The sequence below is a fragment of the Gadus chalcogrammus genome, chromosome 5 (assembly GCF_026213295.1).
Source record: "Gadus chalcogrammus isolate NIFS_2021 chromosome 5, NIFS_Gcha_1.0, whole genome shotgun sequence".
NCBI lineage: Eukaryota > Metazoa > Chordata > Actinopteri > Gadiformes > Gadidae > Gadus > Gadus chalcogrammus.
The window spans coordinates 14,622,520-14,646,247 of record NC_079416.1 but is presented as its reverse complement, the minus strand read 5'-3'; the positions used below and the strand labels follow the sequence as shown (position 1 = coordinate 14,646,247).

At 48.3% G+C, this 23,728-nt stretch overlaps 2 protein-coding genes across 4 annotated transcripts in view; both read right to left on the bottom strand.

The window, feature by feature from the left end:
• kidins220a (kinase D-interacting substrate 220a) overlaps positions 1–19,607 on the bottom strand; it is a 48,906-nt gene extending 29,299 nt beyond the window's left edge. For both annotated transcript variants that reach the window (XM_056590344.1, XM_056590345.1), the window contains exons 1-22: positions 19,458–19,607; positions 15,726–15,887; positions 14,533–14,631; positions 13,729–13,827; positions 12,060–12,158; positions 11,808–11,906; positions 11,351–11,449; positions 10,872–11,069; positions 10,524–10,622; positions 9,514–9,612; positions 9,168–9,266; positions 8,664–8,841; positions 8,146–8,310; positions 7,642–7,821; positions 7,021–7,186; positions 6,452–6,603; positions 6,010–6,110; positions 5,361–5,546; positions 4,722–4,862; positions 2,998–3,235; positions 2,194–2,282; positions 399–543 (exon numbers count right to left, since the gene is read on the bottom strand). In XM_056590344.1, the coding sequence (XP_056446319.1) occupies positions 399–543; positions 2,194–2,282; positions 2,998–3,235; positions 4,722–4,862; positions 5,361–5,546; positions 6,010–6,110; positions 6,452–6,603; positions 7,021–7,186; positions 7,642–7,821; positions 8,146–8,310; positions 8,664–8,841; positions 9,168–9,266; positions 9,514–9,612; positions 10,524–10,622; positions 10,872–11,069; positions 11,351–11,449; positions 11,808–11,906; positions 12,060–12,158; positions 13,729–13,827; positions 14,533–14,631; positions 15,726–15,857 (2,863 nt within the window). In that variant the 5' untranslated portion in view covers positions 15,858–15,887; positions 19,458–19,607. The remainder of the gene's footprint in view (positions 1–398; positions 544–2,193; positions 2,283–2,997; positions 3,236–4,721; positions 4,863–5,360; positions 5,547–6,009; positions 6,111–6,451; positions 6,604–7,020; positions 7,187–7,641; positions 7,822–8,145; positions 8,311–8,663; positions 8,842–9,167; positions 9,267–9,513; positions 9,613–10,523; positions 10,623–10,871; positions 11,070–11,350; positions 11,450–11,807; positions 11,907–12,059; positions 12,159–13,728; positions 13,828–14,532; positions 14,632–15,725; positions 15,888–19,457) is intronic.
• Positions 19,608–20,301: 694 nt separating this feature from the next.
• mboat2a (membrane bound O-acyltransferase domain containing 2a) overlaps positions 20,302–23,728 on the bottom strand; it is a 34,878-nt gene continuing 31,451 nt past the window's right edge. Inside the window, exon 11 of one of the 2 annotated variants that reach the window (XM_056590389.1) lies at positions 20,302–23,362. In XM_056590389.1, coding sequence (XP_056446364.1) covers positions 23,170–23,362 — 193 coding nt within the window. In that variant the 3' untranslated portion in view covers positions 20,302–23,169. The remainder of the gene's footprint in view (positions 23,363–23,728) is intronic. The other variant, XM_056590388.1, reaches the window with a different exon arrangement.

The window sequence follows — 23,728 nt, the reverse complement described above, 5'->3', positions numbered from 1 at the left end:
GAATCAGGTGTAAAAACCCTCAAAGTCCCGCTGGGTGGAGGTGGAACCTCAGAGTCCCCCTAGGTGGAGGTGGAACCTCAGAGTACCCCTGGGTGGAGGTGGAACCTTAGTGTACCCTTGGGTGGAGGTGGAACCTCAGTGTACCCCTTGGTGGAGGTGGAACCTCAGAGTACCCCTGGGTGGAGGTGGAACCTCAGTGTACCCCTGGGTGGAGGTGGAACCTCAGAGTCCCCCTGGGTGGAGGTGGAACCTCAGTGTACCCCTGGGTGGAGGTGGAACCTCAGAGTCCCCCTGGTTGGAGGTGGAACCTCAGAGTACCCCTGGGTGGAGGTGGAACCTCAGTGTACCCCTGGGTGGAGGTGGACGGAGGAGGAGAGGGTGGAGGAGCGCTGCGTTACCCGTGACGGAGACGATGTTGAGCAGCCTCCTCATGGTCTGGGGGCTGATGTCGCTGAACCAGTCCTCGGTCACCAGCAGCTTGGTGAGGTCGAAGGACATCTGGCGCGTCAGCGTGCGCTGCATCTGGCGCCGCCGGTACGTGTCCTGGGGAACGGAGGGCTCAATGTCACACCACTGATATCAACATGGATTATTGATCAGTAACAATCAGGTCCCAGGAGCTGCAGGCCTTATGACAAAGAGAGGCTAGATGATCATTAACATGAACTTATATAAAATGAGTCTTCATGTATTCCAGCTCTATATTTTTCCATTTCATGCGTCAACAGCGTAGAAATGTTTATATTTTGGCGGTGAGGAGGTCTGAGTAGTTCCCCTCCAGCTACGGGTGAGACGTTCCCCCTCCCTCTACGGACTGAGATGTGATCGAGATCGGGGCCATGAGGCGGATGCGTGTGAGTCTGGGTCTGGCTCCAGGCTCGTGACTCCGGTCTTGTGACCTCTCTGCTGCAGTGAGTCAGACCCGGGGAGGTGTGCACCGTGCAGAAGATACAGCAGACCACTGACACACACGTGCTCATCACTGCCGGTAATTAGCAGGCTTTGAGTGAGAGGGAGCGAAACGACAGCATGTTGTTCTTTGATTAAAGGGGGGACGGGGGGCGGGGAGTGCACAAACAAACAAGACGGCGAGAGGAGGGGGGGGGGGGTGATGGCAGCGGAGACACTTAGGCCCCCGCCAGCAGCCCCTGGTGCCAGTGTTTTGTCACCAGACCCACCGCTGCTAAGCCCAGTCATTAGGATGGGACGCCGCAGCAGGGAGATAAACAGCCATTACATCAATTACCCCCGCTCTCAGGCCGCACAGCCAGGAACCCCCCGCCACCTCCCCCTGTCACCCTGTCTCTCTCCCTCTCTCTCACCCCATCTCTCTCTCTCAACCCGTCTCTCTCTCCCCCTCGCTTCATCACACCCTATCTCTATCAGATCTTGTCTCTAACACCCTGTCTCTCGCACACACACCGTCTCTCCCACACCCTGTCGCACTCTGTCTCCACGTCTCTCTCCGCGTCTCTCACACACCCCGTCTCTCTCCCTCTCTCTCACACCCTGCCGCTCTTCCGCAACCCCTCTCTCTCTCTCTCTCTCTCTCTCTCTCTCTCTCTCTCTCTCTCTCTCTCTCTCTCTCTCTCTCTCTCTCTCTCTCTCTCTCTCTCTCTCTCTCTCTCTCTCTCTCTCTCTCTCTCTCTCTCTCTCTCTCTCTCACACACACCCTGTATCTCTCTCCCACCCTGTCTCTTTCCCTCTCTCTGACACCCCGTCTCTCTTTCCCTCACTCTCTCTCCGTCTCTCCCTCTCTCTTTTCACATCCTGTCTACCTCTCTGTCGCTCTCGCTCCGTCCCCCTCTCTTTCACATCTTAGGGTGTAGGAGAAGGTTATACGGGGTCAGAAGAGTTCTCCTCCCTCGCTCTGTCTGCAGCCCTCCTCACTGCAGGGCTGAAGTGATCAACAGGCCGATGGACTCCGTGTGTTCTATTTAGCTAGCGTGCGACGCGCCGGCACAGCTAGGGTGGGGTTGGAAGAGCTTACCCATTCCATGTCATGTAGCGCTGTGTTTTGTCCAGTAATTTATGACCAGCATTGTGTTTGCTGTTGTTCATCGTTAATGCCCCTGAGAGTCTCCCTGGAGGTCATGCTGTGTTTACGAGTGTCTCCTCTGTTCTGCGGGTGAGTGTATATCATAAGGTCTAAATACGGGGAGGAGGAGAAAGGCTTTGTGTGCTTTCATTTACTCTGCGGTTTAAGGCGTTCTTGCTGCCAAACTTGGCCTGGTCTGTGATGCTGCTCTGGGACAGCTTCCGGTCCATGTCCTCCATCAACCCTGGAGACGAGGAAGAGAACGGGGTAAACACATAAATAATTCAGTTACTACCTACGTAAATGGTATAAGAAGTCTTGTTATTACATGTAGCTATATGCTTAAGCACTTTGAGTCTGCCTTGTGTATGAAAAGTGCTATATAAATAAAGTTGCCTTGCCTTGCCTTGCCTTGCCTTAAGTGTGTCTGTCTGTCTGTCTGTCTGTCTGTCTGTCTGTCTGTCTGTCTGTCTGTCTGTCTGTCTGTCTGTCTGTCTATGTCGATGTGTCTGTCTGTATCGATGTGTCTGTCTGTCTGTCTGTCTGTCTGTCTGTCTGTCTGTCTGTCTGTCTGTCTGTGTCGATGTGTCTGTCTGTCTATCTGTGTCGATGTGTCTGTCTGTCTGTGTCGATGTGTCTCTCTGTCTGTGTCGATGTTTCTGTCTGTCTGTCTGTCTGTCTGTCTGTCTGTCTGTCTGTCTGTCTGTCTGTCTGTCTGTCTGTCTGTCTGTCTGTCTGTCTGTCTGTCTGTCTGTCTGTCTGTCTGTCTGTCTGTCTGTCTGTGTTTTTCGGTGTCTGTGCTTAAATGTATTTGTGCTTAAGTGTGTGTGTGTGTGTGTCCGTGTGTGCGTCGGTGTGGGTGTGCATCTGTTTTTGTCTATTGGCGTGCGTGCGTGTGTGTGTGTGCGTGTTGAAGTGCGCGCGCGTGTGTGTGTGTGTGTGTGTCCTCCCCCCCGTACCCTCAGCCGGCGGCACGTCTCCGTTGGTGGGCGTGGCCATGCAGAGCTTCTTGGCGGAGCTCAGCCCCCGGCTGTTCAGGAAGACGGGCAGGTGGACGATGTTCCTCATGTAGTCGTGGCCGTTGATGTTGGAGTCCCGCAGGACGCTGTTCAGGTTCTGGTTGATGGCTTTGATGATGATGTGAGGGTCGCTGGCGAAGATGGAGATGAAGGGGCCCTTGGAGAACAGGACCCGCACCTGGGGGAGGGAGGGGGAGAAGGAGAGAGAATGAGAGATGAAGGAGAAAGAGCACTGGTCACCATCTTGGAGTCGACTGCGATGGTGATCAGACTGATCATACGTGAGCGTTGTGATTGCTGCAGAGCAACACCGGTTTCATCAATCATCGTTTTGAAAGTTTGATGTCAAGCAGCGTTACACACCCTTAACTGATCCAACCATGGGTCACTTCAGCCTCTAACACCCACCCCTCTCACAATGCTGAGTATTATTTTTAAGTGCCAGGACGTACAACACACAATGGGTGCGTACATTAAGTGCCAACAACGGTTGCACGCTCGGGGAGGGGGGATTTCCACTGCGCTCTGTAAACACAACAACAATCTCAGACCAAGCGTGATCCACGGCCTCGCTTATGAATGAATGCAAAGATACCGCAGATGCTGCGGTATCTTTGGATTAACACATAAAAACACTCATAATGTCGTTCTAATGATTTGATATAATTTGACTTTAGAGACAGCCGGAGGGGCTCCCAGAGGAGTACTGATAGCAGCAGCTCACAATGCGAGGGTGGTTTGGGTCGAGCGGAGGCCCTCAGACAGGAGACGCTTTCATGAGGAGAAGCGCGAGGTGCTTTCCGGGAAGAGCAGATTCGATTAGTGTGCAGGACGCTGCCCCCACCGCTGAGAATTACTCCAGCAAATAACAACATTTGCCAGAGGGAAATTCCATCCCTGCAGCTTTTAGAGGGGATCTGAACTGTTAGGGGGCCGGTTGGGCCCACTGTGAAGACACTCTGGGGAGGGGGCCCCTCTAGGAGCCTGCCTGACCTGGGGAAGGGGCCCCTGTTGGAGCCTGTCTGAGCTGGGGAAGGGGCCCCTGTAGGGGCCTGTCTGAGCTGGGGAGGGGGCCCCTGTTGGAGCCTGTCTGAGCTGGGGAAGGGGCCCCTGTAGGGGCCTTTCTGAGCTGGGGAGGGGGCCCCTGTTGGAGCCTGTCTGAGCTGGGGAGGGGGGCCCGGTAGGAGCCTGAATGAGTTCGGGAGGGGGCCCCGGTAGGAGCCTGTCTTAGGCTCCGGCTCTATTTCAGGCATTGAAATATATTATATAAAAATATTTGAGTGGAAAGCCTAATGATAATTCAAAGCAATCATAGCCAGCTATGAATTGGGGCAGGCACTGCTAAATATTGAACAACAATACAGATCTAAATGTTGGTTGCAGTTAGGACTTGGCTTGGCTTCTGACAATCCTCATTCCAGCAGACCGCAGCCTGGAGACTGGCCAATCAGGGATCAATTTATGCTTTTAAGTCCATGATTTTCTCTCGGATATTGAATAATGTCTTCATTATGTTTAAAATACCGGATTTTGATTGTGTTTTTTCAGTGTTTGGGCTCTTGGCCAGGCCCTTACTGTAAGAGAGGATATGTTCTCAATGGTCTTCTTTAAGAATCTCCTAAAAAAACACAAAAAAAAGACACAAAGACAAGATGTTCGCTGACCGTATCCAGCATCTGCAGCACGCGGTCCTGCTCGCAGGCGTCCAGCCCGTCGATGATCACCGCCATGCGCGTCTGGTTCTCCGTGAAGCCGTCGATGGTCTTGGCCATTTTGGACATCAGCTCCACCTCCTGCTTGAGAACCTAGAGGGGGAGAATTTGTTTACAGAAGCACGTGGTAGACAGCTCCTCCTCATAACCCCTCTCGGTGTGTCCCCCTCTCCCGTGTCTCCCTCTCCTGTGTCTCCCCCTCTCCTGTGTCTCCCCCTCTCCTGTGTCTCCCCTTCTCCGATGGTTCCCCCTCTCCTGTGTCTCCCCCTCTCCTGTGTCTCCCCCTCTCTAATGGTTCGCCCTATCCTGTGTTCCTCCTGTGTCTCCCCCCTCCCCTGGTTCACCCTCTCCCGTTTCTCCCCCTTTCCTGTGTCTCCCCCTCTTCCGTGTCTCCCCCTCTTCTGTCTCTCCCCCTCTCCCGTGGTTCCCCCTCTCCCGTGGTTTCCCCTCTCCCGTGTTTCCCCCTCTCCCGTGTCTCCCCCTCTCCCGTGTCTCCCCCTCTCCTGTCTCTCCCCCTCTCCCGTGGTTCCCCCTCTCCCATGGTTCCCCCTCTCCTGTGTTCCTCCTAGGGCTCCCCCTCTCCCTTGGTACCTTCATGAAGCCTTCGCTCTTGAGCGCGTTCAGGTTGTTGGCGGCGCGGTGCAGCCTCTTCCTCTGGGAGTTGAGGACCGAGTCGGCCACCTGCCACCAGGTCCTGACGTTGAGCAGCAGGGCAAGGCCCACCACGCTGGCCATGCCGATCAGCACCGCGTTCACCGTCAGGTTCAGCGGGTCCACCTGAGGGTCAGCAGCCAATCACAGCGGGTCAAGACGCAGTCGTACCGAGACGCCAGAGCTGGGACATGTTCCACTGGGAACCACAGACAGCAGTAAATCTGCTGATCATTGATCCGATAAAGGTCTCAAACTCTGATGTGAGCACATGAAGAGAATGGAGGAAAGGGATGTGTAGTATGGGGGTCTTAAGAAGTTATAATTCAATCAAATTCAACTGGATAAACCACGTCATCTCTTAGGCAATATGAGGCAAGTATTACAAATGCAGCTCGAAAACAAAAACACCCCTAATAGGATTTAGGAGTGAGTGATTCAATAAGGACCTCTCATTGGGAAGGCAGCCCAACACTCTTTAAAGATGCATACTACTCTCACTGTGCCGTCTTCCCCTCGCTATAACCCGCTCCTCCTCCTCCTCCTCCACCTCCTCCTCTTCCTCCTCCTCTTCCTCAGGGGCACCTACCTTGAAGATGGCGAGCAGGGCAAGGCCGGTGAGCAGACAGCCCAGCGCCACGACAAACAGCACGAAGGACGGCACGCAGCACGTCTTCTTCCACTTCTTACCTGGGGAGGGACACGAGAGAAGAAGGTGACAGGAATACACAGAATAGGTGGCAGCGCCAGAAGCCTTTTCTTAGAGGATTAAGGGAGGCAGGTCCATTTGAGTGTGAGTTGAAGGCATTAGGATAAGCTGAGGAAGGAGTGAGAGAGGCGTGATCCTACTCAAGCACACGTCGTGTCAACATTTATGTACTAAATGTAATGCACACGTTTGGTACTTTTCTACTAAATGTTGGCGATGCAACAGCAAACAAGGCCTGTCGTAGCCAGTAACACACACACTGAGTTACACACTAAGAACATGTGGACTGTGTGTTGGGCTGGAGGGTCAGGATGAGTCTCACCTTGGATGTCATCGTTCTTGAAGACCCTGAAGAGCCTGGTGGCCATGAAGCCAAACTCCCGCTCGCAGGCGTCAGAGAGGGTGGCGACCATCTCCGCCATGGACGTCTCCCCGCCCACGCTGGACAGCCGGTTGTAGTCAGTGAAGAGGAACCTGTTGGCGTGGGACACACAGACGATGGGGTCAGAGGCCCGGGTTCAGGGATGAGAGGTGGGGGCATTATCAGGGTCTAACCCCAAGCCAATCCCCCCAGGGCTGTCGAGTCACGAGTGAACTCACAACAAAACCTTGTTGACAAGTTCCTGTTGATACTACTCTGGATGATGTATTTAATTAATACAGATAAAGAGAGATATAGATTGGAGAGAGATGTTTAGTCTATTAATGGAATAAATAATAAAAATGTCAATCTTAAAATTGAACTTCCTTAAATCAAATCGTTGTGCTAGTGTGTTTTTGCATAGTGTGTGCATGCGTGCGTGAGTGTCAAGTGTGTGTGTGTGTGTGTGTGTGTGTGTGTGTGTGTGTGTGTGTGTGTGTGCGTGTGCGTGTGTGTGTGAGGGTCCTCACCTGACGGGCAGGGCGCGGGTGGTCTGCTCTGGCAGCTCGGGCGGGTTGACGAACATGAGTTTGAGCAGCAGCTCCAGGTAGCCAACCTGGCGGGCCAGCCGCGTGCTGATCACCCACGCCCAGTTCCAGCTCTCGCCCTCGCGCCGGCCCCCAAAGAACACAAGCACTGCAGGGGGCAGGGGGACGATCAGCGCAGGAGTCAGCAATCTCACCCAGTGACAGATGAGGTCATCATATTACAGATGAGGTCATCACATTACAGATGAGGTCATCATTACAGATACAACAACCAATTAAAGTGCAGTAAGTCAACTGCAGGTGAGGAGGTTGCCTGTGATTGGCCGCTGCGCTACTTGATGGTGTTCTGGTTCAGCTCTAATGGTCTCATGTTCTATTGTTGCGTTATGCTGCCCTCTAGTGGGCACAGCATGACTGACTAAAATCAAAATTGCCGTCATAGTTATTTTCCATTCCATCATTGTGAACATGCATATTTTTGTGCCCATTTTAAGATTGTATATCAACATTGTTGTACGTTTTAGTATTTTAATAAGCATTATTATAGGCATTAGGCACTATCAGACTCCCCGCCCCCCCCGGAGCCACACCCCTCCAGCTCACCGAAGAAGATGTAGAGCAGGGCGAGGAGGCTGAGGGAGACGGCGATGGCGAGCTTGGGGTCCCCCGTGAAGCCCAGGACCAGTGCCACGGAGCCGCATAGCAGGAGGGTGAGGAAGACCACCAGCCAGGAGAACTGGAACAGGGGCTCGATCTGCTGGCCCGCAAACGTCTTCATCTCGTCTGGGGGGCCGGGGACATGGGGAGGGAAGGGGCTTTGGTGCATATGCGTTCATCTTCAAGTCATCTTACTACTACATTATATCATACAGGATCTCAGAAAAATAAATGCTTTACCAATTATTTTATATCGATACACACACACACACACACATACTTCTTCTTTTGCTTTTTTATCAATTATCAATTGGATGTGTTTTTATTATTGTGCGGATGCCCCTTTTCCCGGTAGTAAGGAGGAACCACGAACACTGCCCATTAAACCACCCTCTCTGGGCCAACCCTCCCATCCCTCCCTGCTGGGACCGGCCTGAGTCTCTCTCTCACCCTCCAGCTTCTTGAGCAGGAAGGACTTGCCGCTGCCCCACTGGGCGTACAGCCCCACACAGATGGGCGGCTGCATGGTGGGCTCGCTCAGAATGTCCGCCAGGGCGCTGCTGTACAGGTCGTAGCCCAGCATGTCCCCGTCCGACTCAGATGGGGAGAGGTGCTCTGGAAGGGGAGAGGGGGAGGGAGGGAGGAGGGGGAGGGATGGAGGGGGAGGGAAGGAGGGGGAAGGATGGAGGAGGTGAGGGAGAGAGGGGGAGCGAGAGGGAGGGATGGAAGAGGGATGAAGGAGGGGGAGGGAAGGAGGAGGGGGAGGGATGAGGGGGAAGGGAGGAGGAAGGAAGGAGGGGTTAAGAAAAAAGAAGTGTAGAAGATAAGAGAGGGAGAGAGAGAGCATGGTGGACGGGAGGGAATGAAGGAGGAACAGATGCACAGGGAAGATAAGGACGAGATCAGTTAAGAAACAAGCACCATAACTTCTTCTCATTCCAGATGTTTCAGAGGCCCTCTGCTCTTACTGGCTCCGAAGATCTGCGTGAGGATGCTCTTCTGGTGGGTGCAGTCGATGTTGTAGGGCGTCTCCCCGGCCTTGTTGGGCCGGTACAGCAGGCGGCCATCTTTAGGGTTCCTCAGCAGCAACTCGGCCAGCTTACGGCTCCGCCCCCGGATGGCGATGTGAAGGGGCGTGTCTCCTTTCTGTAGAACACACAGAACCAAAGGCAATAGAAGAGACGGTGAACTCATATTGAACATGCATCCTTAGGTGTACTTATATAATTTCCATCTATTTTCACCTTTAATCTATCACAAGTTTGTTATTTTTTAATATTAAAAAGCCAAGCATAAAAAACTATTTGATACAATGATAAAACAAAATCAGAAATTTGTAGTTCATAATCTTATGTTACGTTAAAGAAAAATTGAGACCCAGATGGAGGCATGTCTTGCTATAGTCAGAACCCACCACACTCATATCTTTACTACAGTAGTCATCAAAAAAGTGAGGATATTCGGAGGACTACCTTGTCCACCGCGGACACCTTGGCCCCCTTATCCAGCAGCAGCTCCACCACCTCAATGTTCCTCATCTTGGTGGCTTTGATGAGGGGAGTCTCTGCCTCCTGGGACACACACACACACACACACACACACACACACACACACACACACACACACACACACACACACACACACACACACACACACACACACACACACACACACACACACACACACAGTAAAACAGTGAGTGCATAGCTGGCTTTAGCTGCTTACATCCAAGTCCCTTAATGTGTTTATTTTATTCTTGCCTAGAGGAGGATGAGGAGGAATGAAGAATGTTGTGTGTTGAGTTTCCCAGGGGATTACCTTGGTGCAGCTCTCCGTGTCTGGGTTACACTGCAGGATGTCTCTGACCATGGTGGCGTTGCCTTTCTCCACCGCCCAGTAGAGGGCAGTCTTTCCATCCTGGGAGGAGATGGAAGACGTTCACATTAAGACCAATGATGGCACAGTACAACAAGGGCCCATAGAAAATATCTGGCTACCAATGGGTTCATCTTGTTAGAATACATTTAAAAAAAACAAGGTACATTAAAAAGGTAGAAAAATACTGAATCATAATAATAAAAACCCTATATATAACATTGCGTTAGCCTCATAGCATAATTGCCTAAGTCATATTTTAAGGTTCATCTTTTATTTAGCGGAAAAGAAGCCTCAGTGAAATAGTTGACTTATGCAGATAGAGATTATGGAATCTAAAAAGCATTCTAATTGGCTTAGGATATAGCCAATGAGACAAAGTGAATCAGCAGCATTAGGAGAGTAGAGTTAGGTTAGATAGTTAACGATGGTTAACTATCGAACCTTTTTGCATTGTGACCCCAGCAGCGGTGCTGAGTGATAACTGAGGTGCACTATGTGACACATGGGAGGGATCAGGACGTAAAGCTGGTTGACTGGTAACCGGGAGGTTGCTAGTTTGATCCCCGGCTCCTCCTAGCGTCGAGGGTCGAGGTGTCCCTGAGCAAGACACGGCGGTGTGTGAATGTGTATGTGTGCATGAATGGTTGTATTTCAGCCAATATTTGAAGCGCTTTGACTTTGAGTGACCATTGTTTTGAAAGGTTTATTTGAAGGGCTGAATGCAGTGGCGCTACCAGTCCACCGGGGGCGGCACACCACTGGGGCACGCATGCATCCTTATCTTAACATTTGATTTACTTTTTAAAAAGAAGAATGTGGGAACCCAGGAGGTAAGGTCAGAGACATGGTGACATCGATACTGGGAGCAGTGCTGGTGTGCTGGTGTGCGATACAACCACCGGTCTCCATCCCAGTGGACTCAGATCTAGCAGGGCGGGGTCAGGACTCACCTGGCCGCGGACGTCGATGTCTGCGTATTTGTTCAGCAGGGCTCGGACGATCTCGACGTGGCCTCCTCTGACAGCTCCGATCAGCATGGTCTCCCCACTCTGGAGGGAGACAGAGAGGACACGTTAGACCCCGTTAGACACCCACATCCCATTTTAAGGCGTTACGGGGTCTGATGCCAGACTCAGTGATGGGTTGTTGCTAGGGGGTCTGATATTAGACTTGGTGTTGTGGTCTCACATCCCATTTAAAGGTTAAGGGGTCGGATATTAGACTCAGTGTTGGGTCACCCACATCCCATTTACAGCTTGTTCAGGGTTGAGTGTGGGGTCGTTGTGGAGGGGTCTCACCCGGTCGGTGATGTTGACGTAGGTGCCTGCGTCCAGCAGGTCTTGGACGATGCCGGTGTGGCCTTCCTTGGCTGCGATGGCGAGGGCCGTGTTGCCGTCCTTGTCCGTCATGTTGACGTTGGGGTTCCTCTTGAGCAGCTCCTTCACCACGTCCGTGAAGCCCCCCTTCACGCCCACGATCAGCGCCGTCATGGAGTTCTGAGGAGACCGCAGGGTGGTCACAGCCTGTAGTAAGCTTCACTAGAGACTATCTGTTCATAACATCTTAGCATTTAACAATGTCTCACTAGTGCAGATGTATTAGAAGTCAACAGAAAATGAGGGTGTGGCTGGACCCTCTCATAGCAAACACAAGTTCATGTGTCATTTTTTAATGCATGCCTAATGGTTTTTATGGAAGGAAATGGATGCCTAACTAAACAGTAAATACAGATCAGTGAGTACGCCCTGAACAGACCACATGATGGCGAACAACCTACCGCCCCCTCCTGGTCCACGTCTGCTCCGTTGGCCAGCAGGTGCATGACGCTGTCGTAGTGGCCCTTCCTGGCCGCCCAGATCAGCGGGGTGGTGCCGTACTGAGGAGAGGACCAGAGAGACTCAAACAAAGGACACACGCCTGGCTCATGGTTTCACTTTAGGAGGTCTATCCAGATCCACAATAGAACAATTTAAGATAAACCGAAAACAGGCCCTCACACTCCTCATAAAGGTGGATAGTCAGGGACCTTATGTGTCCTCATAAGGTGGGTAGTGAGGTTCCTTATGGGTCCTCATAAGAAGGAGTGTGAGGTACCTTAGGGGTCCTCATAAAGGCTGAGTGTGAGGTACCTTATGGGTCCTCATAAAGGCTGAGGGTGAGGTACCTTATGGGTCCTCATAAAGGCTGAGGGTGAGGTACCTTATGGGTCCTCATAAAGGCTGAGGTTGAGGTACCTTGTCGGAGCAGTTGACCTTGGCCCCGTGCTGCAGCAGGAGATGGACGATCTCCCCGTGGCCGCGCCCGGCAGCCCAGATGATGGGGTACACGCTGTACTGTGGGACAGAAGACAGACTCACTACCTAGCGGTAACCAGGGCCTAGCTGTATACATCGTAAGTCCTGTCCCGGCTAGAGCCTTTTACCATCCAGCAAACACTTTTCCAACCGATTAATACATGTCCTAAAGGTTGGGGTAAGGTCCAGTACCTGGCCTGTGATGTTGGGGTTGGCTCCTTTGTCCAGCAGCATCTGGGCCACGGGGGTGCGGCCCTTATAGGCGGCCCACATCAGAGCGCTCCATCCCCCCTGTGAACACAAAGCAGTCTCATGACGACGATGTGGAACATTTGGTTGAGGGGTTAAAGTACGTGCACTACAGGATCGCATTTCCTTTTCTAGGCCTTTTTCCATGAACTGCGAGGTAGTTGCAACATTAATTTCAATGAATGACGTATAAATGAATGATGAAATGTGATCTTTGAATACAAGCGCTGAATCAGTGCATAAAATCAAACAAGAGAACACTATGACCACACAAAACGGCGTTTAACACTTAACCAGGTCTCAGGCAGGTGAGTTATTAGCAAATAGGGCGGCAGGAAAAACTGTTGCTAGTGTGTATTTATGGTGGATGCGAAACCTTTTCCAGTGAGCCAGCCGCAGTTGCGGCCCACTGTGGTCGGGCTGTAATCTGTCATTACAGGGCTGCAGGCTCTGAGTCACGCCCCCTACAGCCTTACTCAGCTCCTCTAGCAGGGACTGAGCCGCTGACTCACAATCATGCGAGCTACTCACATGAAAACATGTCCTCCAATAGACAGTAGGGTCAGATATGTATGGTTTATTCTTCGCTTGAATGCCATCCGACTTCAATTTAATGGCTACTACTTGCTCTGATTAATGTGCACTTTATGGCCCCTCACGTGTGTCTCCAACTCACAACCCTCAACACATATCATACAAATATATTACATGGGTACATTTGCTCAACAACACTCATGCTACATGGATAATAGTCCTTATTGTACCGAAAGCAATATATCTTAGTTTCTCTAACTTCAGACTAATGTAAGTAGGTCACTTTGGATAAAAGCGTCTGCTAAGTGCCCTAAATGTAAACGTCAAATGTAACTGTAATAGTCCAGTGACTAAAGAGACGTGTACACGTATGCAGGAGCTTAGTATTTGGGCTGATCAGTAGTGCTCCGTAGCTCCCTGTGATGCCGGGCCATCCGGAGTTCATTTAATGGGATTACGAGCAGAGAGAGCATCCGCAGGAAGGTAATGTCATCCTGCGGCCGTCTCTAGACTAATGGATATGGCCTCATCCCAACGAGGACAGAGACCATTACAGGCAACAGGAACTACCGTCTAGTAATAAGCCAGAAGTATTACAAGCAAGAATAAAGTAGCACAAAACATGCCCTCCTGTGCTGCTGTTTTGTGAAAATGTTAAAATATTTTTTGTAAAGCTTAACCTTTTGTAAAACGATTGCGCAAACATGCCGTGTTTCTGTGAAGTTAGCTTTTTTAAACTAAAGTTCAAATCAACTTTAAAGTGTGTTTGGTCTTTAAACCCCTCAGCGTCTCCCTAGCCTCCGGCAAGCAGCAATCCTCCTGGTACTTTCCCTAGGCTCATCGTCGCCCTAGCACCCAGGCAGCAGCAATCCTCCTGGTACTATCTGTAGCCTCATCGTCTCCCTAGCACCCAGGCAGCAGCAATCCTCCTGGTACTATCTTTAGCCTCATCATCTCCCTAGCACCCAGCCAGCAGCAGTATTCCTGGTACTCCCTGTAGCCTCATCGTCTCCCTAGCAACCAGGCAGCAGCAGTATTCCTGGTACTCCCTGGTCCAGGAGGACAGGAGGACTCTTACCATGTCTCTGTGCTCCAGGTTGGCATTGTTCTCCAGTAGCTCCTTCACCACTTCCAGGTGGCCTTCTCTGGCCGCCGAGATGAGTGCAGTCCAGCAGTCCTGCACAGAGCCAGCGGTCAGAGGCGAGTACCCCCCCCACACACACACACACACACACACTCACACTCACTCACGCACACACACACACACACACACACACACACACTCACTCACTCACTCACACACACACGCGGCAGGGAGGGGATTAGGGAGCAGGGTGCGGAGGTACGGAGGCGAACCGACTGCACCTACCAGCTGGTCATACCAGAGACTCATGGAGGCGAGAGCTGCTACAAGGGTCCGGGGAAAAGCAAAAGAGAGAAGGCGCTCCGGTCGTCTCTCTCTCAGGAGTCGAGCGTGTGTGCTAGTGTGCCGTGCAGCGAGGGTGAGTGTGTAATAGCAGAGGCAGGGACTGATGACTGGAAGGTGTGGGGTGTTGGCCGGTGAGTGGATGCTGTCATTTACTTGGGGAAGCAAAGGTTAGAGCGAGCAGAGGGCTGTCATTACGGCTCGTAATGGTTGTGTACCGAGCCACAGTGTTGTGAGATCAGCGGGGTGAAAGGTCAAGGCCAAAAGGTCACATGTTGTCATGGGGGAGGGTGGGTCAAGTGAATATTAATTAATTGATTCAAACGCTTGGAAGTAAGCACAATCCCACAGTGTGTGTGTGTGTGTGTGTGTGTGTGTGTGTGTGTGTGTGTGTGTGTGTGTGTGTGTGTGTGTGTGTGTGTGTGTGTGTGTGTGTGTGTGTGTGTGTGTGTTTACCACATCATCCAGGTTAACGTTGGCGCCCCTCCTTATGAGCTCCTGCATGATCTCCAGGCTCCCCTGCTCTGCTGCCACCATCAGAGGAGTCTGGCCGTTCTGGAGGGAGAGACAGAGAGAGAGAGAGCGACAGAGAGACAGAGAGACAGAGAGACAGAGAGAGAGAGAGAGAGAGAGAGACAGAGAGACAGAGAGACAGACAGACAGACAGACAGACAGACAGACAGACAGACAGACAGACAGACAGACAGAGAGAGAGAGAGAGAGAGAGAGAGAGAGAGAGAGAGAGACAGAGACAGAGACAGAGACAAAGAGAGAGAGAGAGAGACAGACAGACAGAATGAGAGAGAGGAGAAAAGGGGACAGAGACGGCAATAATTAAATGTATGCAATAAATAATAATCATCATTCTTAATTATGAACTTCCATAAAATCCACTTGTCGCAATATAAGAAACAATAATGATACAATCCAAATACTTTCCAAAGTATTACGAGGAATAGACCAAGCCCTTTGTAGGCATGACTCTATTTTACTTTAAATATAAAATGTATACAAAGTAAAAAAGATAAGAAAGAAATCCTAACAACCTGTAGAAAAACATCCTACAGACTATATGTTCAAATCAATAATGAATATATAGATTGATAACTACTATTACTGCATTATTTATCACTCAGTAGTACATTTACACTTTGATATATTTTCACTTATACAGCTCCAGCCCCCCAACGCTAGTGAGCTAGACGACCAGACACAATATGTTCAAATCAATACTGAATATATCCATTAATAACTATTGCTGCATTATTTATAATTTGCACGCCTTATTCATACTTTGAGGAACATCATGTAACTTGTTACTGACAGCTCCAGCCCCCCTCAGCAGCCCCCCCTCAGCAACCCCCCCCCCCCCCCCCCCCCGCGACCCTCTGCAGTCCCCCCTCTGCAGCCCCCCTCCAGCAGCCCCCCGATGCGTACTGGCTTAGCCCAGGAGGTAGAGCGGCTCGACTTGTAACCGCAAGGTTGCTGGTTGGATCCCCGTGTCGAGGTGTCCCTGAGCAACACACCTCACCCTGACTGCTCCCGACGAGCTGGCCGTCCCCTTGCGTGATTGACACCGCCGTCGGTGTGTGTGTGTGTTAGTCGCTTTGGATAAAAGCGTCTGCTACATGTCGTCAATGTGTACTCACATCGCTGCGGCCGTCCACCTCCTTGAACTTGTCCAGGTGGGCCTTGATGGCGGCCAGGTTCTCCTCCTCCACGTGGCTGAAGAGGCTCTGGATCGCCAGCGTGGTCATCTTGATGGAGGTGGTGGTGTCCATGGCTAACCACTAACCACGGGCGTGGCACCGCTGGGAGGGGACAGAGGATGGGGACTGATAAGCATGCTCCACCCACACGTGTGTGTGTACGTGTGCGTACGCGCGTGCCCCGTGCGTGCCCCGTGCGTGCACACACAGTAAAGACCATGGTAGCATTTACCACACACGCAGTAGGCCATGGTAGCATGCACCACACACACACACACACACACACACACACACACACACACACACACACACACACACACACACACACACACACACACACACACACACACACACACACACACACACACACACACACACACACACACAGTCTCTTATGACTGACTGAAGGGTAGGACGTGACGCTCTCTACCTGCCGTTGTCCTGCACAACGGCATTATGAGGATTTGGTTTTTAAACCTAATTTGACTGTGCTTAGAAAAAATGTGCTAGTCTAATATTTCCATATACAAGTCTGTATTAATATCGTCTTCAGACTACACAAGAGCTATGACACATTTCTCCCAACTAATACAAGCAAAAATAATGTAGCTAAATACAGCACAACAAGTATGGTCTTTTTGAGGAATTTAAGTTTATCTACGGTACTTAGAAATTCTTCTTGGCTACTACTTTGTTTTCTACCTTAGCCTACTTTCAGCGGATTAATGATTGTTTAAACACCAGGAATTGAGATCCATCGCAGCAGAATAAGCCAGAGGCAGTGACACGTTTAAACCTTCAGTCTGAAGAATGTAGGCTGATCCTTAAAGCATAATGCAACTCTTCCATGTAGCCTATGATGAGCAACGAGCATCTCAGCCTTAATAGAATAAAAGGTTTGGAGCTCTCCTTCTGATGTTAACTCTGATTAGGGGCTTGTTACTGGGATGTGGTGGCCAGTAACGAGTTGCCCAGCTCTCCTAGCTTCTCCCTCTGGCTGCTCAGGCTAAAAATAAGACCTTGACTTCTCAAATGACTTCAAGAAGCGAGGGCAGTCACAATGCTTGGATTTATAAAGGTCAATAAACATCAACATATGATATATAATACGTGTGCTCAGCTGTCTATCAAGAAAAAATAACTAACTTAGTTTGTAATTTAACCTAAAACCCCACACCTACAAGTAGACTGCAAACTGGCTCTAGATTAGAAAGATCTAGATGCTGTCTTCTGAGCACTCAGCCAGAACCATATTCTGCCATCTTTGCATTCTAATCCCCTTCCAGAAACAGTTCAGATTTCACACACTGACGTTGACCGCGAGAGCCCAGGAGATAAACGTCAATCCTCTTAAGCCGAGATGCATGCCTTAATGGCTTAATGGCCCGAATTAACCGGATCGTTTAACCACGACTCCGGGAAGCCATGGGAAACAGAGAATACACAGGCCTACAGAAGTAGTAATAGGTGTGTTGCCAACAACTTGATGGTTATCACATACAGTGACAAAGGAAACTCAGCCCACACAGATGGATTGCCATGTTCTCTTGCCTGTGGTTTTCTTGAGCTTCTTAGCAGAGGTATGTTTATTGATCTGAGGAACAGAACCCGACCCTAACTTTGGAGATCAAAGATCAACCATCACATCAGTTTGTCGTTTTTGTTGGAAATGTATACTACTTGTAAGTATTTGTGCATCAATAAATGTATTGTTTCAGTTTGTAATATTTCAGCATCATTGCAGCTTGCAGTTAATTCGTTTGTGATCTTCACCAGTGTGTCCAGACTCCAGATATCAACAAATGGTCTCCAGTCTTGCCACCCATGCTTGTGGCTTATCTGTTGAGCTCGCTGACCACAGCAATTATTAGGTTTTAGTACTTAATGGAAGCAGGAACAGCAGGCCATCTGATCCTGCTTTGTCTGAGGTACAGACGATCAATAAAAAGGTCATTAATCATTCATAAAGCATGTCTTCTCCATCATGTCCTGCCTACAGCCTACTGCCCACATCCTGGATGAAAAAAACAGACATTTCATGATAGTCATCATGGCGCCATGTGATGCTAAAGCACTTAAATGTTCACCATATGAACATACAGGAGCGGTAATGCCAGGAGCCAAGTCAATACAAATTTCAAAAGAAGGTGTGGCTGAAAGGAGACAGGTCCATCAATTAATTAAAGCCGTTCAATCAACTTTAGTTCCTCTGTGGAACAGATTTAAATATTTAATCAAACATAATGTGCTTCATGTAAATACATACAGGGCTACAACCACACATTGGTTTGATGTGATTGGCAACACTGGGACACACAGAAAGAGAATCCTTTGTTTACAAAAGAGACAGGACACACCCTCCTGAACTCAGCACAGTGAATTCAAGAACCAAACACAAATTAAAACACGAATCTGGGAGAAATCAGTAATACCCCAAAATAAAATATAAATTGCTAAAGGGAGAGCAATGAGACACAAACTTGCCACTAATCCACAATATCTGAGACAAATCTATAGAAAAACTACTAAGCCAACAGGAAGCAAAGACAAAAATGCAGCGAAAAAATATAAACAGCTTACCTATATTCTAGTTCAAATTGCTTTCGCTTTTAAAAACGTTAAACGGTCTCCCCTCTGTATCCCTGCTCGGTCAGTGATGATCAGAAGCACCGGACCAACCTCAGCATCCCCCCTTTGACGAGCCTCTGAATGTTAATGAGGGGATGGGCTTCACTCTACACCCCTTCGCTCTCACACACAATAGACACGCAACACACACACAATAGACAAGCAACACACGCGAACACAGTAGCGCCTACCGCACTGACCGGGCATAGACGGAGGAAGATGAAACTGCAGATGCGATTTCTATACTTAACTTTTTAGAATCTATTTATACAGTGATTCGTTTATATCCAACCAATCAACATGTGATTCATGTGTGTATCTCCTGTCGTCAGAGAAACCACCTGGCCCCCTGGCGCTAAGAAGTCAAGATACACCCTCAAAAAGAGTGCCTTCACTAGGCAGATCTTCAGTCAACTGCATGGACCAGGAACATTGAGTTGGAAACATCAGATCAGACCAGACAACATCTGGGTGGAAACATCAGACCAGACCTCACTGAGTGTGTAACTTCAGTCCAGACCACATTGAGTGTCTAACATATCGGGTCATGTGGTTGGAAACACCTAAATGAGAACTTTGGTCACAAGATCCTACTTCTCACTAACTACAACACGAAATGATATTCTGCATGCCAGGTCTGGTGTTTCTTTACAGATGGACAGATAAAACCATCTAACTCACACACATTAAAACTGTTTAACTCGTGCGCACTGATGTTACCAACGTTACATGATGTGTGAGAAATACAACCCGCTGATAATATATTATAGTATAGTAAATATATTATAGTCTAAGGTGCGGGTATTTATGTGTGAGAGACAAGTGTGACAAGACATGGCTCAAGTTTATCTTGTGCCCACTGCCCACTGTTAATGTTTAACCAAATGTTTTAGAGAAGAACACGATCAGGCGGAGGGGTCGTGACGTCACCAGGAAGCAACAGCTTGACGCTAGCCCCGTTAGCTCCCTAGCGGAGCTATCATGCTACAGTTAGCCCGCCTGCTCTCGCTATTAAAGTTGTTGGTAATAATAAAAGTGAACTACCTTTCAGAGAAAAAACGACCTGCGCGCCAAGGTTAATCAGCTGAAGAGGATGGTCGTGTCGCTCTGTGGCGGATTAACCGGGATAAGGTGGAGATAATGGTGTCTTTTCAGCTCATATTGGAGGCTACTAGTGTGTTTACTTGAACTCTTTTTTTCTCGCCAGCTACTGCGGTCAACCGGTAACTCCGCCCAGCTACTACAGTGAACCGGTAACTCCGCCCAGCTACTACAGTGAACCGGTCACTGTGCCCAACTATTACAGTGAACCGGTAACTCCGCCCCCGCCCTGAGGTCTTCTTGGACTCCCCAGAAAGTCTGCTGGGGAGTCAGGGGCCAAGCTCAAATACTATTTGGCCTCCCAGATCATTTCAGAAATGTAAATTACAGTATCTATTTATCGATATATTTTAATTTTTTAAAATATGCACTAAGGAGGAAATGTAACTAAACAGTTGTTATCGTATACATAACAACACCAACTGAACTAAAAAAACAGAAAGTGTATCAGTCACGAAACGCAACCTGGTTGCCAACCCCGGCTCTGTCTCTTCCTGCTGTTTCTGCATAAGTGGCTCAATTATATTAGGAACTTATGTTTTATTGCCTAAGAAATGAACAGCCCAATATTTTAATATATTTGAGGTTAATCTTATATTTACCTCAAATATATTATTATATTATATATATATATATATGTGTAACATATATATTATTAATATATGTGCATGCATATATATATATATATCCTTCACAAAAGCGTGGATGAGATTATGTTTGACTACTTTGTATTCCTAACAGGTACCTGATAACATCTGTAACGTTTGACAAGATTGCACATGAGACAGCAGGCAATATCAGTAAATAGCGGGTCTAGAAATACGAGGTTTACAGTATGAAGAGCGGTGAGGACTGTGGGAATCTTCCAGGGCAGACGCCTCCGTTGTTGATCTGAATCCGAGCCTGTGACCTTGACCTGCTTCTGACCGGAGGAAGGATGTGGGTCGGGGTCAGGTTTCCCGTTATCTACCATCTGTTCAGTGCTGAATAGGGGTTGGTCTGCAAGCCGTTGAATCCCATAATTCCACAACTAACAAGGAAAAGTCAAATGGGTATCTAACGTTGAAAAATTTATAATATGGATTTGATTTAATATTACCATTGCTTTATTTTTTATGCATTTTTTTTAATCTAATTTAGTTATTTTTTTACATTTATTTATTATTAAACTTTGGTTTCATTTTGGGGAATCATTTCAACCTGAAAATGTTTAAACTTAGCCTGTCCACATCTATAAGATCTGTGTATCTTTATAATCTGCTTACAACACATCATAACAACCGTTCACACAGGTATATACAAACCACACAAGCACTGAGCAACAACATCGCAAACAACCTGACAATTGACGCAATGTCGACCACCACTGCCTCACCCTGTCACTTCCAAATGACACCATGGAAGGCTAGTGAGAGGATGAAAGGCCAACACCACAGAGAGGAGTTAAAGTGGCAGAGATATGTGGATGAGCATCACAACAGACCCTATGAAGGCCTTAAGAACAACAGAGACAAACGCAGACAAAAGTTTTTATATTAGTGTTGAAAAATAATTTCTCTTTAGTCACATAAATTCGATTTGTTTTTATACGAGCTGCAATACAAATCTTTCCACAATCTTCTTTTGACACAAAAATACAATTGGGTTACCCAACATACGTGTACATGGAAACACAGGCACACGCCCACCCACGCAAAACACGCGCGCCACGCAGGATTTGGCACTAGAGACATATGGAACGGTGTGCAGTGATCTGCTGGTTGGTCGCCATGCAGTGCAGTACTTGCTATGTCGGAAGAAGACGTCCCTTTTCCTTTAGCTGGGTCACACATTACCTACCGAGGCTCTGGCTACAAATATAGTGTACTGTAAACCACATTAACATTTACAAATCACACAGACACACACACACGCACAAACACACTTATGGCAGGACTATGCAAGGTTATTGAGGGTGCAAGGGGATAAAGAGCCCCCCCACACCAAATCAAATGATAGCCAAGCAGTCTGTTTTTTATAGAAATTGCACACATTTAAAACACAGGGGATTTTGTGCTTGAAAACTCAACATGTGCATTAACACATTAAACATGGGAAATTAAATATTGGTAAAAGTACAGAACATAAGCACATGAATTATTTTTTAACTGATTGACTTGTTAGGAGAATATCATAAGATTAGGAACCAATGAAAAAATTGCTGAAAGAAGCCTTACTTGAACATTAAAGACACACTTGGAGACCAAAGAAGTGAACACAACTTACCAAATCATATTCTCCCAATATTGAATAATATTATCCCTGTTACATTAATCAATTCAAATTTTCTTGAAATAAACAGAGCATTAATATATATATTGGTTTTGTCGTCAATCCAATTCACTAATGACAATTATTGCTACTGGACATGTCATATTATTGTGAAGGATGCAATGGTAAATACCCAATGACCTTTGAACTCTAGACCTTTTGTTTATGATAGAGAAGACAAACCAACTTAAACCAACTATTAGACTATTATATAGTCATTTAACATAGGGAATGGTTTTGATACTGATTATCCTTTTCATTGGCAAAGATTTAACATAGCCGATAGGAATCATCAGAAGAATCATATATATATCTATATATTTTTTTTAAATTACAGAAAACCCTGTGTCATGAATCTATAAAACAAATACATTAACATTACATTTATGGATGATTTAATAAATATACTTTGTCCAACAAATCTGTAATTAATCAAATTATCTCTGTGTTTTCATTTAGACGGGCCAAAACTCTGGGGCGTTATTGGCCGTGTTGAAAAGGCATTTGATCCCAGAAACGTGTTTCAATCCATATCTCTAGTATAAAAAGGTTAATATACAGTGTAATGTGTGCCCACTGGACACAGAAAGACAAAACAGAAGGAAAGAAATATAAGGCCGGTAACAAATTGGCAGCTGACCATAAAATTGTATTTTTTTTTCTATTTGTTGGAGGCTTCTTGCATCAGACCAAACCCATCACACACACACACACACACACACACACACACACACACACACACACACACACACACACACACACACACACACACACACACACACACACACACACACACACACACACACACACACACACACACACACCAAGGCCTCTATTCTCTAAACGCCCCCCGCATGGAGACTGCAGCTCAGTGCGTGCAGGGTGAGGTTTTCAGTATCCTACCACTTCACCAGTCAAGTTCACCGAGGGTTTAAGGCCACTTGGAAGTCAGGTCAACATTCCCTGCAACATTTCCACTAAGTGTATGCAACCATTAATTATGACTTATAATTATGAACCACTAGAATCACTCACACATTGTCTCTCTCCATCCCCACGCCTTGCATACATTCTTCCACTGCCCCCAATACTCAAAATAAAAAAAATACAACTAAATATTCCAGTCATTCTTTGCTACGTTGGGAACCTAACGAGGCTGTCCGTCTGTTCTGTTCCAAGAGTCTGAAGTCTGTTCACTTGTATTTGGTTCTTTGTCCCTGGTGTTGGGACTGGGCCACTCTGCCAGTGAGCTCACTGATCCTTCCTTAAGTCCAGCTCCGCTCTCCTTCTGGCTCTGCAGGAGGAGGGCCGGGGCGGTCGGCCCTCCAGCGCCCCCCTGTGGAGCTCATGTGTCCTTCTTGTTGCAGTTGTTGTCCGTGGCGGCGTGGGGGTTGCTCTGGTGCACCTTATCCCCGTCGGCGCCTCCTTCCAGCACAGCCTGCTGCCCCTGCTGCTGCGCGTCTCTGGGCCGCCTGGCCCGCACAGGGAGGACCAGCACCAGCACCAGACACAGCAGGTGGATGCAGTAGCTCCAGGAGCTGGGGAAACACAAGCACACGGGACCGTTGGGAGTTGTAGTTCATGGGCTGAAAGCGAAGGGTTGTACTTTGATAGCCTCGTCTGTTGTTACAACTGACGTAAAGATGCATTTAGGTTAAAAATAGTAGGAAAAGAGGAGATAGCCATCCAATTAACCTACATACACATTCAGACTATTTTTTGTAACTACTGTTGTACTGAAACGCAGCTCAGTCTGGTAGTGATTGCTGTTATCCACACATCAGGAATAAGGGAGACTGGCCAACATTGAGAGGCTAACTTCTGGTACGAGGCCTCTGTGATGAGACCGCTTTATGTCCTCTCTCCAGAAGCTGATTCCAACGCCACCCACTCCTCCAGATGTT